The sequence below is a fragment of the Bufo bufo genome, chromosome 6, assembly GCF_905171765.1.
Source record: "Bufo bufo chromosome 6, aBufBuf1.1, whole genome shotgun sequence".
Classification (NCBI taxonomy): Eukaryota; Metazoa; Chordata; class Amphibia; order Anura; family Bufonidae; genus Bufo; species Bufo bufo.
The window spans coordinates 317,239,287-317,256,949 of NC_053394.1; the positions used below are offsets into that span (position 1 = coordinate 317,239,287).

At 43.9% G+C, this 17,663-nt stretch overlaps 1 protein-coding gene and 1 long non-coding RNA gene across 7 annotated transcripts in view; one reads left to right on the forward strand and one right to left on the reverse strand.

Moving 5' to 3' along the window:
* Positions 1-271: 271 nt before the first annotated feature.
* Positions 272-17,167, forward strand: LOC121005246. Its single transcript, XR_005779897.1, has 3 exons — positions 272-846; positions 13,353-13,355; positions 17,158-17,167. It is a non-coding gene; the product is annotated as an uncharacterized LOC121005246 (long non-coding RNA).
* Positions 3,977-17,663, reverse strand: part of NBR1 (NBR1 autophagy cargo receptor) — an 88,013-nt gene continuing 74,326 nt past the window's right edge. For 5 of the 6 annotated variants that reach the window (XM_040437864.1, XM_040437865.1, XM_040437866.1 and 2 more), the window contains 4 exons: positions 14,970-15,061; positions 9,141-9,216; positions 7,306-7,411; positions 3,977-4,523 (listed from right to left, as the gene is read on the reverse strand). In XM_040437864.1, the coding sequence (XP_040293798.1) occupies positions 4,350-4,523; positions 7,306-7,411; positions 9,141-9,216; positions 14,970-15,061 (448 nt within the window). In that variant the 3' untranslated portion in view covers positions 3,977-4,349. The remainder of the gene's footprint in view (positions 4,524-7,305; positions 7,412-9,140; positions 9,217-14,969; positions 15,062-17,663) is intronic. The other variant, XM_040437868.1, reaches the window with a different exon arrangement.

A 17,663-nucleotide genomic window follows, 5' to 3' on the forward strand; every position in this document is an offset into this window, starting at 1 on the left:
ACTTGTAAATAACTCATGAAAGAAAAAAGTTACGTTAAAACCAAGCACACCATTGTTTTTCTTGTGAAATTCCCAATAAGTTTGATGTATCACATGACCCTCTTCCTATTGAAAAAACAAAAGTTGGATTCAAAATGGCCGCCATGGTCACCACCCATCTTGAAAAGTTTCCCCCCTCACATATTAACTTCCTGTTTGTGGCACATTAGTATATCACCAACCATTCCCATTTTATTAAGGTGTATCTATATAAATGGCCCACCCTGTACATTACATTAATATCTGCTAAACCCACCAAATATCTAATGTGTATGGGGGCCTCCCAATTTCACTGACTCTGCAGATGTCAGGTAAAGAAAGGTCAGCCATGTTGAATTTCAAAACTATTGATCTTTTTGTTTTTACAATAAAACTGTTAGATTTACACCATTCATTATACAGTAAAGAATGTGATAAGTCTATGGGTTGGTACATTGTGCTTTTACCATTTTTCTCAATTAAATAATAATGTAAAAGGAAAATAAAATGTCTCTATATTACAAGATATTTTACCATAAACATAGCTGTATCAGGACTTGTTTTATGGGACATCTTAACGTTTTTATTGGCACCACAATTTCTGGCTATAGCCTTTTGATTTTTTATTTTTTTTGTGGGGTAATAACAAAACAATTGCAATTATGCCATTAATTTACAACCCCCCCACCCCCTCCAGTCACCTGGTTTGGAGTCACTAAAGCACCACCATGCCGTTACACAGCTACAGTTTAGGGTCCCAACCTGCGTATATCAAACTTGTCTGGCCCTGCAAATATCAGTAAGGGTGCTGCTACACATTTACAGTAGGTAAAAAAAAAAATCGGAAGTTACTCCTTGTGCATTCCGTGTCCGTATGTGTGTTTCACAAACAAATAGAACATGTCCTATTATTGTCCGCATTATGGACAAGGATAGTACTGTTCTATTAGGGGCCAACTGTTCCGTTCCGCAAAATACAGAATGCACACAGACGTCATCCGTATTTTTTGCAGATCCGTGTTTTGCGGACTGCAAAATACATACGATCGTGTGCATGAGCCTTAAAGTTTTTTTATGCAATTTTGGAAGCCAAAATCAGGGCTGTAGAGGTTTGAGATGGGCAGGTTTGAGACCCTAAACCCCAGTTGCATAACGGCATGCTGGTTGTTTAATGGACTCACATCAGATGACAGGTTCCCTTCAAACTTTGGTTATTACAGAAGCAGCAATGTTAGTTGTGTAGGGTGTGTTCACCATAAGGGTTCATTTACATGAATTTTCTATTGTGCATTTTGCTCACTAAAAAAATATTCTATTTTTCCATACTGCATGTGTCCTGTGAGCTGGTGCAAAAAAAAAGTTGCTTAAACTGCAAAAGTGCAGAGAAATGCCACTAAAAACCTATGTGTGAACCCATCTTTAGGATGGTTTCACAGCCGGCTTAGCTGCAGAGTTCTATGCAGTTTTTGGGCCAAAGACAGTGGATTCAAAAAGTAGAAGAAATATAAAGGAACGACTTCTCCCTGCTGGATCCACTCTTGACTTTCGGTCAAAAACTGCAGTTTTTTTTCCTGTAAACTTTACAGATTTTTATTTAAACGTTTTTTTTTTTTTTTGCCCCACTATGGGATTTCACCAGGCACTTATTTGACTTTTGTATTGCAGTATATTATGCCTGTCTGTGTAACCTACTAGGTATACAAAGATGGCAGGCCTGGTGATAACTCATCAGCATCATAAGAGGTGTGGGCCTCCTCCCTCTGTAAACCACCTGTGCTTGGCACTATTTGTACTACTCTACAGCCTCTGCATTGTGAAATACCTGGCACCACTGTGTAGGTACTATTTAGCATACTGTGGAGATAATTCCCAAATCCCTGAATTAAGAACACAGTATTGTTTTACCATAACAAGGGATGGTTTTAGGGGTGATCAGTGTCTTAAGGGGTGAGGCCAAAACCAATTAGTCCAGAACTATAATTGCTGTCGGCAGAGATAATAATCCCTCTACTACCTGTAATAAATCTGGTGCAAGGCATGTACTTGATGTTTTGCCGCAAACTGAGCCACAATTTAGATGTGTAACTCTCCCTCTAAAGCAGGCATCCTCAAACTGCGGCCCTCCAGCTGTTGCAAAACTACAACTCCCAGCATGCCCGAACAGCCTACAGGTATCAGCCTACAGCAGGGCATTGTGGGGTTTGTAGTTTTACAACAGCTGGAGGGCCACAGTTTGAGGATGCCTGCTCTAAAGTGTCTGACATGAAAAGTGTGAAACAATTACAGAAAATGTAGACTCGGGAATTAAAGGCTATGTACACCTTCAGAGGCAATTTTCATTTATGATTGCATTTTACAAATTTTTGGCTAAAAATCATATTTTTAATTGGCCTTTATTAAAACTATTGAGCCATTCTGTCACAAAGGGTTAACTTTTTTTTTTAATATTTTTTTTTTATTACTGGTTGGTACTTTCACTTTGTGCCGGTCATCTAATAAACCTGATCTCTAAACTACTAAGAGGTCATAAACACTTATTTAAGCCACTCTTATCAGTAAGATAAACACTCATTATAGCTCAGTTGTTATAATGTCAGAGAGCAGAGAAAAGGAGCCTGTCAGTTCCCCAACTGACGGAAAAGAGAAAAGCCAGAGGCTGCTACTGGAGCAGCACAGCTATGTACAGAAAAAAGGGCTCCATATTTTTAATAAAGACTAATTTAAACAAATGATTTTTAGCTCAAAATGAGTACAATGCAATAATAAAAAAATGCTCTCAAAGGTGTACATAGCCTTTAAGTAAAACAACTGGAAGATGAGTCTTGTGTCAAAGTAAAATATACAAAATGATTCAGTAATTAATTGAACAAGTCTCTATGCAGGCAAGGAAATTAATTATATGCTAATTTAAAATATATGCTTTCCCCCTTAACTACCCATTTAACATCGGCTCAATGACATGCCTCCTTGTTGACAGCTGTAAAGGAGATGTCCCATTGGTGCTGTATGAGGAGTTTTAATGATAAAATACCTAAATATCTCAGTACTTTAATATAGTCAGGCATTTTTGACAATAGATCCTGCTGAATTTGTTGGGATCTGCCAGCAATATAATGTAAATAAGGTGTAGTAGATAGTTCTGTCACCGGATTGGGGCGAGACAAGAATTAGAGAGTTGCTTCGGACTGAGCTGTATGGACAAGGTACTGTAAAGTGAAGGGAAACAGTGCTCACAGGGGCCCGCCCTCCAAACATTGATCTGATCGGTGGCAGTCTGACTGCCACCCTCTATAGCTGGTATTAAATGAAAGTAGTGACCTGGGGAACTCCACCATTTGCATTAACTTTCATACAGGAGAGCAAACTTGATTCCAAGTCTCCATCCATACTAATGTGCACATCCTAAAATCAAGTTAAATAAGATGTGGATATTGAAAATTTGACAAAGAAATCACCTAACTAGTTATCACAAGGACATAAGATCTGCTGGATGTATGAAGACATTAGCATGTTCAAATGTGCTGGGTTATCCATGAATCAGTCTAAAACCAAAAGTACACTACAATGCTGTTAATAGCTGTTTTTAAGGATTTTGCATTCTTTCTAGCATATAAAGATACTTTTCTTGTGGTTTATTGCTTCCCTGTGTCCCCTTAACGCTGCTGGGAGTCGGCTCTTAGCATAATCAGTCTCCTTCCCCTTCTGGCAGTTGATAATCTAGTCACTTCTTACTTCTCCTGCAGAAGACTTCTTAGCTGTACTGTCCTCCTGCTGCAGGGCAGAAAGTTATTCTATTGGCTGCTCTGCAGTGAACAGAAGATCACTATGCAGAGACCCGCCTGTGGGAAGAGAGATTGAGCGTATGTGACCAATTCATCTCAGTAGATGGCCATTTAAACTGCTACACACTTTGACCACCAGGTGGCGCCATACTGTATAAGTAAATGTCATAACGCTTCGCTGGATCGTTTAACAGTGTGTAAATGGTAAATATGCTTTAGTTTTATGATCTATACAATGAATCATACTTCATTGTGGGGAATCTCCTCTATAAATGGCTTCTATGCCAGTAGAGATGTCTTGGCCTGAGTCTGTATATATCCATAGCAGTCTGCAAAACAGACCAGAGCAGGCTGCTTTCCATACAGGTCATCTCTTTGTCTTGAGCCACGCAGAAAAGACAGAAAGAAGAAATGAACACTACATAAAAAGAAAAAGCTGGGCAACACGGACACCACAAAAGTACTTAAAATAAGACGTGCTGCCAAGTGGCCACCAAGCTGTGCCGTGCAAATGCTCTGACAATTTAATGAAAGTGCTGTCCCTCCACCTCAGTAACGGGCAGAATACCAGTCATTGTCATTGATCTGTATCAGTTCTGTTACTACATCCATGAGGTTGTAGTTGTGTTTGCGCAGGAGACGCTGGTTGAGCTGACGGTCACAGAATCCCATCTCCAGAAGCACAGCCATCATGGCTCCAGCCTGTTCCTCTGAACACTGGGGCTGTGGATAAGGAGAGCTCATTTACTATATGAACCATACATCCACACATTCATATGAAGCATCCTTATCTTAGGTTGTATCTACATCCACTGGATAGGGGATAACTATGAGGTCAAGTTCACACTTAAGTTATTTCCATCAGTTATTGGGAGCCAAAACCAGTAGTGAAGCCTACTCAGAGATAAGGTATAATGGAAAGATTTGCACCTGATCTGTGTTTTGACCCGTTCCTGGTTTTGGCTCACAATAAGGACCCATTCATTTTCAATGGGGACGGAAAAGATGCGGACAGCACACAGTGTGCTGTCCGCATTTCCGTTCCGCAGCGCCAGACTTCCGGTCCGTGGCTCCGCAAAAAAAAATAGAACATGTCCTATTCTTGTCCGCAGCTGCGGACAAGAATATGCATTTCTATTGGGGTGCCGGCCCGTGTGAATGGACCCTAACTGATGGAAATAACTGACAAACAACTGAAGTGTGAACTTGGCCTTAGATTGGCAGGGGTTAGACCACTAGGACCTCCACTGATATCCCCCGTTTGAATGGAGCACTGGTTGAGCATGCACACCACCACTCCAATGAAAGGGGTTGTCCAACACTCTCTGATCAGATTTTCAGCAATGGTTCCCCTTTCTCGTGATCAGGGTGGGTACCAGCGTTCAGACCCCACCAATCTAACAGTAATCCACTGGATAACTTGTAACAGAAACACCCCTTTAACTTCAAACTCTCAGAGGAATGTTAAAAAAGTGCATTTAAAGGGAATGGCACCAGTTTTATGGTGTTCTGTCCAAGGGCAATGTAAACTAGTAACAGATCCCCTGGGTCACTATTTTTAATTGGCCCACCCATTTCGCTAAAATCTTGTATTGAACAGGTCCAGTGCATGCCGATGAGTCCTGAATATTCATGAACTCCTGGCTTTCTCCGCCCTCTGTTAATTTAGTTGTAAAAAACTAATTCGGTGGCAGGGGGCAGAGAAAGCCAGAAGCTCATGAATATCAGGACTGGGAGGCATGTGCTGGAGCTGTTAGAACCTAGCAGCATAAAGCCTCATGCACACGTCTGTGGAACACGGACCGTGAGATACCGGCCTTGATTCCTGCGTTCAAGGCGTCATTGGTTGCTAAGATGCCGTGCGCGTCGTGACGCCGCTGATGTACAGTAATACACTCGTATGATCTATACGAGTGTATTACTGTACATAAGCGGCATCACGAAGCGCACAGCGTCATAGCAACCAATGACTCCTTGAACTCAGCAGGAATCAAGGCCAGTATCTCACGGTCCGTGTTCCACAGACGTGTGCATGAGGCTTAACACTGGTGACAGATTCTCTTTCTAGTGATTTTCCCATCTTATTAAGTGATAGCATATCAGTAGGATGCAGTTGTTCTTGGGGCTCTGACTGATTGCATGCATGCCAAAACCCCCTTAGAATATGTCTGCATGTGATAGATAAACTGCAGGTTTGCCGCAAGCCACAGCATTTTACAGTACCAGCAAAGTCGATGCAATTTTAAGAAATCTCATCCACACACTGCAAAGAGAATCCACTTCGTAAATTGACCTGCAGCGTGGATTTTAAATCCACAGTAATTTATGCTACACGCCATGGTGGATTTCACACTGCAATGCACAGGGTGAAATCTGCACTGCAGAAATTCTGCCAAGTGTGGCTGTTCACTTAAAGGGGTTATCCGGGAAAAGATATTGATGACCTCAGGATAGGTCATCAATATCAGATTTGTGGGGGTCCCCTACCAATCAGCTGTTAAAGGGGTTGTCTCACTTCAGCAAACTGCATTTTTCATGTAGAGAAAGTTAATACAAGGAACTTCCTAATGTACTGTGATTGTCCATATTGCTTTCTTTGCTGGCTGGATTCATTTTTACATCACATTATACACTGTTCGTTTCCATGGTTATGACCACCCCTGCAATCCATCAGTGGTCATGCTTGTACACTACAGGAAAAAGCACCAGCCTATGTGGACTCCTATGGTCCCGGCCACCAGAGAGGCTGACACTTATTTCTATAGTGTGCAAGCACGGCCACCGATGTGGGATTGCGGGGGTGGTCATAACCATGGAAATGAGAAGTGTATAATGTGATGGAAAAATGAGTCTAGACAGCAAAGTAAACAATATGGATCATTACAATACATTAGACAATACATTGCTTTGCATTAACTTTCTCAACATGATAAATGCCGCTTGCTGAAGTGAGACAACCCCTTTAAAAAAGAGTCCAGGTGCTCCATGAGCGCTGCAGCTATTGCATAGGCCAGTGATGGCTAACCACCGGCACTCCAGCTGTGGTGAACTACGACTCCCAGCAGGCTCCATTCATTTCTGTGGAGTTCTGAGAACAGCCAAGCAAGTGTGCATCGTGGGAGTTGTAGTTTTACCACAGCTGGAGTTCCGGAGGTTAGCCATCACAGGGCTAGGCCACGTGACGCCTCATTCAAGTGAATGGGGCTGAGCTGCAATACCAAGCACAGCCACTATACGATGTACGGCACTGTGCTTGGTAAGCTGTCAGGATGCCACATGGCTCACCACTGACTAGCAGTGGTACTGGGATTCAGACCCCCACCTATGTGATAATGATGACCTATCCAGAGGATAGGTCATCATTATATTTTCCAGGAAACCCCCTTTAATGTAGCCATTCTGTTAGATCTCATTTAGGATTCTGTGAAAAGTGTGGTGTGAATGCTCACTGTGCCTATGTATATTAAATACATTCGTGAGAAGAGACAGCCATTTTAATACGCACCATAGCGGTTTCCTGTTGACCAACAAATAAAGCTTTATAAGCTGAGGCAGCCACAGACAGCGCCCCCTTCACCAGACCACCAGCAATACTGCTTCTAGAGTGCTGCCTATGGAGATAAACCGACTTAGTACGCTGATGTGTATTTAAATAATTCAGTTTACTTTCATTTTATATTATGATAAATGTTACCAGAACTTTCTTTGGGGGGAAAAAAACTGCTTAAAAGGAATGTGTCATCAGTAAATGACCTATTATTTAAATCATATTTTTAAAGACTTTTTGGTGGTAATTTTTATTTTCCATGTCAATATCTATATAAAAAAAATAAAAAATCCTGCAGTTTACACAGTGGCCACTAGGCCTAGTAATAGGTGACACTTTTTGGTCTGTACAGATCACCTTACTGTAGTTATCTGCTTATAAATATCACCTCTATATGTAGATAACACGAAATCCATCATTCACAATAGGTGATATCACAGCTTATCTACTCCCCTCTGACCTCTGCACAGAGCATGCCTAGAAAACTCTCCCATAGAAGTCAGTGAGGTCCCCTCCGGTCAACTGTGTCGGTGGCTGCTGTAAAGCATATATCTAAATGCAATTAAGAACAGCTTGGGCAATATGGCCACCCCAATAATCGCACTCAAAAATCTACAATCAGAAAATGAAAAAAAGGTTGTGTGTTGCTATCTGGTTTTAATTTTCAGTGACACATTCCCTTTAAGTTCACATAATGACTTTTCACAGAAGCAACCAAAATCAGGTATTGCTTAACTTTGCTGCTCAACTTTATGGCAACCCGTATGTGTCTTTAAAGAAATACGGTATTTTTCGCCCTATAAGACAAATTGGGGGAAAATGTCCCTGCGTCCCTGGGGTGAATACTAATGAGCTCTTCCGTTATGGAAGCACTCGTTAATACAGGAGGACTGGGAAGCGGTGAATGCAGCGCTCCCAGGCTCTGTAGTCACCACTTCCTCGACGCTCACTGTGCTGTGAGTGCTCAGAGCGCGAGGACGTTGCGCTCTGTGAGCTCATGCTGTGCGCATTGGGTCACAGCACGGCGCGCGGCAGGAAGAACAGGAAGAGCACTAGATGTGAGGAGCGGCATCCGGAGCAGGAGAGATCAGTAGATTTTTTTCGTCTGCATTGCTGTCTGATTAATATGAGGGTCTGATTTGAGGTCTGAATAGGGGTCATATTCACATTGGGGGTTTTATTCACACTGGGTGTCTAAGCTGAGGTCTGATTAACATTGAGGGTCTGATTGGGGCTCTGAGCTAAAGTCTGATGAAAAATATTTTTTTCTTATTTTCCTCCTCTAAAACCTAGGTGCGTCTTATGGGCAGGTGCATCTTATAGGGCGAAATATACGGTAAATATCAAAATGTTTGGCTGTCTACAATCTGTTGTCATTAGGGCAACAGAAACTGGGGTTAATTTAAATTTGTGTCTGAAAATAAGGGCATATGTTCTGCCGTCTGTATGGTTCTCATACAGAAAAGTCTCAGGCAAGTGTGCAGAAAGTGCTGCAAAGTAAGAAAGCTTGTTTTTCAAAATAGACCTAAATTGAGAAAACCTACATCCACATTCAGATATTCAATGTTTGGAACAACCTCCCTGCCGAATTCCTTCAAAAACTCTGTACATGTCTACCTAGAAGAAGTGCAGGTAAGGGGTGGTTGTACCAAACATTGATTTTAGAATGCACTTTGTTAATTGATACAAATAAACTATTAACACTTCTGTTTTTGAAAGCATTCTTACTTTTTTCAACACCTGCCTAAAACTTTTGCACAGTACTTATATATATATTTGTGTTACTTATTCACCTGGTGTGGTCGAAGACTGATCTAGGAGGAGGAGAAGCTCCTGAAGGTTGAGGACTTGCTGTAATCTCAGTGGAGGCTATAAAAAAAATAAAAATAAAAAATAAATAAAAGAAATATAAATAATAGATCAAATCAATAAGAATATTATTCTGTGTCACAAGTGTCTGCTACAAGGCTCCGTTCACATTTGTGTTGTGGCTTTCATTTGCCACAACATACTGCCAGACAAGATACACCAGAAGCTCCTGGCTGAACCCACTGACTTTTATTTGGGATTCGTTAAGGTGTTCATTATTTTGGTGGAAAAAAATGCTGCTGTATGACTGAAGCTCTGACCAGAATTCGGACTAATGTACCTGCCGCTAGATAGTGATGGTAAAAACCTCTTGAAGTACCACTCTTGACAGTGTGAAAAATACACACAAACTTAGGGCAAGGAAGTATGAAAACCTGGTGAGTACTCTACGTCTGGACATCAATCATTTGAATATAAAATGGCTTAGGCCTCTTGCCCTCGCCCGTATGACCTCCGAGACATACGGTCCGTGAGCGGACCATATGTCCCGGAGCGGCATACATCGTGCGCACGGGAGTACACAAGCATCATAGATTACAATGACGCTGTGGACGTCAGGCTGCCCGCGAGACTATTGTCCCGCACTCATAAAATCATGCAGGACAATAGTCCCACGGGCCGACGTCCACAGCATCATTGTTATCTATGATGCTGTGTACTCCCGTGCGCACGATCAATTCCGCTCCGGGATATATGTCTCGGAGGGCCTTACGGTCGTGTGAGAGGCGTTGCACTGACACCTTTGCTATTGTTGGTTATATATTAATCATATCTCCCATCTGTCCCAGATCCAGCAGGACAGTCTCAGATTTCGGTGGCTGTCCCATGGTCCCAGAATGGCTGAGGTATGTCCATCTTTCATGAATGCAATGGAGAAGCAGGGAGTTGTTGGCTCCCTGCTCCACAATTCATCCAGGCTGTGGTCTGCGCAGCAGGGGTGATGCGGTAACCTCATTGCGTCTCTAGGGCTGAGAAGAGAGAGCACAGGCTGGAGGAAGATAATTATTCATCGGCCTGTGCGCTCAGTACAGCGGCGCGATAATGACACTTCATTGTGCCTGCTGAGGAGAGTATGATGTGCACCATTCCCCCGCGGGAATTATTTTATTAACAATATAGGCTTTACTGCTGTGAAGAGGCATTCTACTGAGTGTGGGGGCACAAAGGGGCATCTTACTATGTGGAAGCACAAAAAGAGAATAACTATTGTGTGGGGCACTAAGTGGACATATCTACTGTGTAGAGGTACAAAGAGACATAACTAATGTGCGGGGGCACTAAGTGGGCATAATGACTATGTGGGGGTGCAAAGGGAACTGGGCGGGATTGGGTGAGTATAGAGCATTGGGGAAAGTTAGACACGTGGCTTAGTGTTAATGATGTGCCACTGATAACATCCCTCCTTAGTCTTTTTAAAGTTGGGAGGCATGTATTAACCCCTTAAATGGCCATTAACGACCATAAGAAACTGTAATATACTGCATCTTATCAACTGTTTACCTATCTTTGCCTCTCCCCTTGCTAAATGTATTTCTCTTTGACTCCACCCAGGACAGGAGCAGCTGATAGAAGTATGAGATTACACATGTCAATACAAGTCTATTGAGAATGATCAGGAACTCAGGAGACTGCTGCAGCTAAAAAATAGGATTTTTTTGTGCTTACCTGTAAAATGCTTTTCTCGCTCAGTTCACTGGGGGACACAGAAGACCATGGGTATAGCTGCTGCCACTAGGAGGCGACACTAAGCTGAAAAGTGTTAGCTCCTCCTCTCAGCTATACCCCTCCTGCACACACTGAGCTATATCAGTTTGTATGAAAGCAGTAGGAGCAGCCAGGAGAAGCCAACAGAAAATCAGAGTAAGAATACAGCTGGAGATGGGTCAGAACCAAGAACAGGTGAGACCCATCAGGAAGAGCCAGCAATGTACTCACTGGGTGGGTGCTGTCCCCCCCCCAATGAACTCAGCGTGAAAAGCATTTTACAGGTAAGCACAAAAAAATCCTATTTTCTTGCTTGTATCATTGGGGGACACAGAAGACCATGGGACGTTCAAGAGCAGTACCATGGGAGGGAACAAAAGACCAGAATAAACCTAAGGTTGGCCATAAGGTCCCACACAGAAATCTGGGTGAAGGATGCACTGGAAACCCTGAATAGAAAAGGAAGAACACGTAACAGGAAGGCCAGCCAGAGAGAGCGTAGCGTACACAGTGCCTTAGGCTGGGCAGAAGAAAGGATAGCCCAGGTAAACTAAGCCAAGAGTTAAGGAGACTTCAGAAGAACTGGATAGCAGCACAGAATATCCACAAAGAAGGACAATCATGAAGAAGAGTCAGTCACCAGAAACGAACAGAGCGACTACGGAAGATGAAGGAGAAAGGAGACATAGCCTAGGCCAGAATACCCAAAAGGAAACGGATACCACAGGACCAGAACCATTGGAAAACCACCCTAGATTCATCAACTGTGTCAATATGGGAAAAGAAGAAAGAAAAAAAGAAGATTGTGAAGACTGGCAATAGGAAGCTTGCGAAGAAGCAGTGCAGAAAGAAAACTACCCTGTGGAACACTGATGGGAAAAAGACTGAAAATGATGTCTGGGAAGGCACATCAGGATATTAAGGACCACAGAACTACTGTTGTGGCATATCTGGTCTCCCAGGACTAGAAGTAGGGGTGCCAAAAAGAAAACCCGAAACAGCTGCCAGAAAAAGAACACTCTGGCAGGACAAAGACTATTTCAGGGCTGGATATCCAGGACATCTTTCAGGACAATAGTCCCTGAGAAAGACTAGGGGAGGTCTATCCAAATAGAAATGGGTCAATAGGATCCGTGTATGTATGAAACCCAGTCAAACCTAGCAACAGGTGGATTTGAACACAGGAAAAATGATTGTATATAGTCACATATCAAGAGAGGGATAAGTGCCCACCGAGAGAGATGAAAAACCACAATGGGAATAAATCACTGACCCAAAAACCATTAAAAAAAACATGGGAAATAGCCTGGTAGAAAAAATAGTAACCTCAGGGAACAATAACAGACCATTCAGTCATGCGGCCGGGAGGATTCCATCATTAGAGTGTAGCCACTCCAACACAGTGAGAGTGATGCTGGACCCAGGACAATATCATGACTAGCGCCAGGCAGGATGAGAAAAATGGAGCAGAGACAGAGCAACTGCACTGTGAAAAGAAGAGAGCCTCCAGCAATAACTAGAAAAGTCACTGTAAGAACACTCACTGAAGAGTATCCAAAGTGAAAAGAAAAAAAAAACACTGCGTACACTGCTGCTAAAAAATATGAGCTAAGGAAAAAAACAGTAGTGCTCCCTAAGTAGAATGGCAATGTGGTAGGCAGAGGCACGCTGTTCCTCCTTGCCTTCTAGATGTGGGGAATGAGCAACAGGCATGGGGACCCACTTGTCCTCCCTGTTGTATGTGGAAAAACAAGTGGTTTAAGAACGTCTGTAGCCCAAACAGCAAAGTAGATCTTTGGCAGACCTGCAGAAAAAGTGTCTGCCTCCTACAGACACTAAGCTAAAACTGATTAGCTCAGTGTCTACAAGAGGGGTATAGCTGAGAGGGGGAGCTAAGACCTTTCAGCTTAGTGTTGCCTCCTAGTGGAAGCAGCTATACCCATTGTCTTCTGTGTCTCCCAATGGTACGAGTGAGAAGTTTATATCTCAGCCAAAGTACTTTATTAAAGGGTTTCTGTCACTAGAATCTTCACTATTAAACTGGCTGACATTAGCGACGTGTTAATGTCAGCTGCACCTAACTATGTGATTATTCATGGTCCTGTTACTGCACAATTCTTACTTTTATAAAATGCAAATTAGCCTCTAGGAGCAGTTGCTCCTACTCCAAGAGGCTCCGTTCTCCCACCTCATTATACCCCTCCAAGTCTTGATTGACAGGGCCAGGTAGCGTTTCGCATCCGTCTGCCGCCCCTGTGTGCTGGGGAAATCTCGCGCCGTTCAGTATTCGGCGCAGGCGTGGTGAGGGAAGGACGCTCGCCGGCTTCCAGCTTCCTAACCGCGCCTGCACTGAATGGCGCGAGATTTCCCCAGCACACAGGGGCGGCAGGAGGATGCGAACGCTGCCTGGCCCTGTCAATCAAGACTTGGAGGGCGTATAATGAGGTGGGAGAGCGGAGCCTCTTGGAGCAACGACCCCCCCCTGCTACTAGAGGCTAATTTGCCTATTATAAAAGTAAAAATAGCATAGTTAGGGGCAGCTGACATTAGCACATCGCTAATGTCAGCCAGTTTAATAGTGAAAATTCTAGTGACAGAAACCCTTTAACAACCATACAGGTCGTAACTTCTCTGTAAAGTTCTTGATGGTCGTGGGGCTGTTTTTAAGTGGGTAACAGAAGATTAGGATGCAGATTCTCCTCTACTTTCTGTGTTCAGTGGATGGCAGCTAGTCTCCACCCACCAGATCTGGCAGAACTGAAAACTAGTGATCTAGCATATAGAGGAGAAAGCTGCTAAAATGCCAGCTATAGGTCTAGACCATGACCAGAAATAGTGCTATTCATTTATGTACACATATTGTACTAATAATTAATATAACGTTTGTTGAAAGGTTAGGTAAGCTTTAAGGTCTGGGCCAATTTTCACTTTTACGCTTTCGTTTATTGAACATTCTTTGTAGGGGGAAATAATAAAAAAACGCAATTCCGCCATGGTTTTTTTAGTTTTAGTTTTTACAGCATTCACTGTGCACTAAAACTGACATGACATGATATTTTACAGGTCAGTAGGAGTACGGCAATACCAAAGTTATAGTTTTCATTATGTTTTACTACTTAAAAAAAAAACTTAAAAACTAATTTCTTTTCTCCTCACATTCTGAGTTTTTTTCTATTTCCATCTACAGAGCTGTGTGAAGGCAGTTTTTTTGCAGGACGAGGTGGTAAATTGGCCTTTTTTTTATGTTACGGCATTCACCACGCATTATAAATATTTTATATTTTCTTAGTTTGGAAATTTTATGACATGGTGATACCTATTACCATGCAGAAAGAGCAAACTACACTTTGACTGAAATGCTTTTGCTCTTGTTTCTTTAACTCTTTCTCTACCGGAGTTTTTTTCGTTTTAATTTTTCTTCCCTATTTTCCTTGTGCCATAACTTTTTTATATTTCCGTTCACATAGCTGTATGAGGGCTTATTTTTTGCAGGACAATCTGTACTTTTTGTTGATACCATTTTGGAGTGTGTGTGACTTCTTGATCACACTCTATAAAAATTTTTGGGTGAGAAGCAATGAAAAAATGCCAAATTGGCCATTTTATACACTTTTTTTTTCCGTTATGCCATTCGCCGTATTGGAAAAATATTTTTGATATTTGAATAGTACGGGTGTTTTCAGTCACGGTGATACCCATGATGTTCATATTTTTTTTAATTTAGGTATTTATTTTTTTATTATATGGAAAGAAGGGCGATTTAAACTTTTATATTTTTTACATTTTTTTTGTTAGTTTGTCAGCGAGACTTACATCATTAAAAGCAACTACCAACATCCCCATTGGCGTGAGCTTCCGGGTTTTCGACCATTTAGATGCCGTGATCTCACTTGATCATGGCATCTAAAGCCTTTAAAATTACCGAGATAGGCATTATTGCCGGTCACGGTAATTAGCAACAGGTCTCTGCTATTTGAAACCCTGTGGTCCGTGACCGTATTTATGCGCCCCACTGAGCTCCTTCTCCTCGGTCAGCTGACTTTTCTTACCTGTGGCTGCTTGCTCGGCAACTGCTGCTCCAATACCTGATGACATCATCTCTTCTGTCACCTCGGGTATAACTTCATTTTCTGGTGGAGACCTAGAAAGAAAGAAAGAAATGGGATATCTACAAACATATCTACGAAACACAGAACAGCTGCTGTGCCGTATTTAACCCTTTATGACCTGCTTTCTCTAGTTGTTCTACCATCCAATTCATTGCTCTGGGAATTATGGCAAGAGCAGAGAGCAGCCAGCTCAGATGTCTCTGTAATTCCAGCCACCCCCAGTTACAGATTACACAGGTTATTCCCGAGGCCGAGATAGAAATACCCCTTTAATTGTCTAGAAGCATGTCCATTTTTACCACAAAATTCCCGACATCTCAAAAAATGTGTGCGAATATCCTGTAGTTACTAGGTCCTGGAGATCAGATTTGCAAAGCTATGGAAAATTACATGCAAGGGATGAAAGGGAACAGTCCTGTGATCTGCCAGGATTCTTTAAGGCAGGTTTACATGGGCCGAGGAGCAGCAGATTGTTGGGAAGGAAGCGTTGCTTCCTGACAGTCGGCTGCTCGTTCAGTGAAGGAGACCGCTGCTATTACATGCAGCAGTCTCCTTTACAGGATGAGGAAACGCTACTGCGATCGCTTGTCCTCATAGGTCGGCAATGTTTCTGGGCAGCAGATCACTGTTTGGATTTCGTGATCTGCTGCTCAGAAAAACTATATTTTTGTGTAACTTACCAGTAAAATCTCTTTCTCGCTCTTCCTTAGGGGACACAGGAGACCTTGGGTATAGCTCAGCTCCCTAGGAGGCGTGACACTAAGTGAAGCTGTTAAGCCCCTCCTCCACAGCTATACCCTCAGCCTGGAGAGAGAGACTGCCAGTTGCGTGTCCAAGTAGTGAGAAAAGGCAAAGCCCAACAAGTGGAACCAACAAGCCAACTACCCAACGAGGTAAACAAAATCCGTAAACCGTGGAGAATAAAACAATGAATGGGTGGGTGCTGTGTCCCCCAAGGAAGAGCGAGAAAGAGATTTTACTGGTAAGTTATACAAAAATCTTGTTTTCTTGCCCATTTTCCTTGGGGGACACAGGAGACCTTGGGACGTTCGAGAGCAGTCCAAGAGGGGTGAAACCACAGCTCCAAGGCGAAGCACTCGAAGGCATCCAGGAACCGCCGCCTGCAAACCCAGGTGGCCCAAGGCAGCATCCGCCGAAGCCCGAGTATGCACCCTGTAGAACTTGGTAAGGCGTGCAAGGAAGACCAGTGGCCGCCCTGCACAATTGCATGGCCGAAGCCCAATGACTCCGGCCCAGGAGGCACCGACCGCTCTGGTGAAACGAACGGTGACACCAAAAGGCAGAACCCTGCCCTTAGTGTGGTAATCTCAGTAATAGCCATTCTGATGAAGCGGAGGAAAAAAACACCCTGTAGGCCGTTCCTTGCACGGACCTCCTGGCAACACAAAAGACCGAGCGTCGAGTCGGAGACCTCCAAGTAAAACTGCGAGGCCTAAACAACGTCCAATCGGTGAAGCGTCCGTTCCCGGAGTTGGGGAGGGGAGGACGACAGCCTCGTTGAGATGAAAGCAGATACCACCTTCAGAAGGAAGGAAGGGACGGGATGGAGAACAGCCCTGTTCTGGGGAAGAACAGAAGGCTCGGAACAAGAAGGGCCGCCATTCAGACACCAGTCAGAGACACGATGGCAACAGAAACACAACTGTATAGGACAGAAGGAGTAGGGAAAACCTATGTAACGGCTCCAAGGGAAAGATTGGAGCGCCGAGAGCTCAGAATGTAGTTCCCAGGGCGGTACCGGGGAACGGTACAGAGGAACCAAAGAGCCACTCCGTGGAAGAAGGTCCAAGAGGGCCAGGGAACGCTGGAAGAGGAAGGACAGCGCCGACACTTGACACTTCAAGTAACAGAGTCCCAGTCCCAGGTCCAGGCCGGACTGGAGAAAGACAGAACCATGGGGAGAGAAAAGCAGAGTGGGGGAATGCCCAGCTTCCCACAGAACCCCAGGTAAGAACCCCAAGTCCGAAAACAGATCCTGGACAAAGCACGGCCGGGAGCAAACACTAGCGTGCCCGCTGGAATCGGCTGGGCAAGCGGGAGAAAACCTAATGTGATTCAGGCACAGACCAGTAATACGGGCAGAAGGGTCGGCAAAACTGGATGGGAGTCATGCACATGGCCAGCAACGTACTGGCGAGAGAACAAACACAGTCAGTGAGAGTGTATGTATGTCGCCTGAGGAAAGGAGGCCTGCCCATGGCCGGCAGCGAATCCAGTGAGAGTGCGGTACACCGCCCACGGAAGGCGGGTCATGCATATGGCCGGTAGCGGATCCAGTGAGAGTGCAAGCACCCAGCCATGGAAGGGGGTCATGCACATGTCCAGCAACTTACTGGCGAGAGAACAGCCTCAGTCAGTGAGAGTGTATGTATCCCGCCTGAGGGAAGGAGGCATCCCCAAGGCCGGTAGAGCATCCAATGAGAGTGCAGCATACCGCCTATGGAAGGGGGTCATGCCTATGGCCAACCGCGAATCCAGTGAGAGTGCAGTATTCCGCCTATAGAAGGGGGTCCCGCACATGGTCGGCAACGAATCCAGTGAGAGTGCAGCGTTCCGCCTATAGAAGGGGGTCCCGCACATGGTCGGCAACGAATCCAGTGAGAGTGCAGCGTT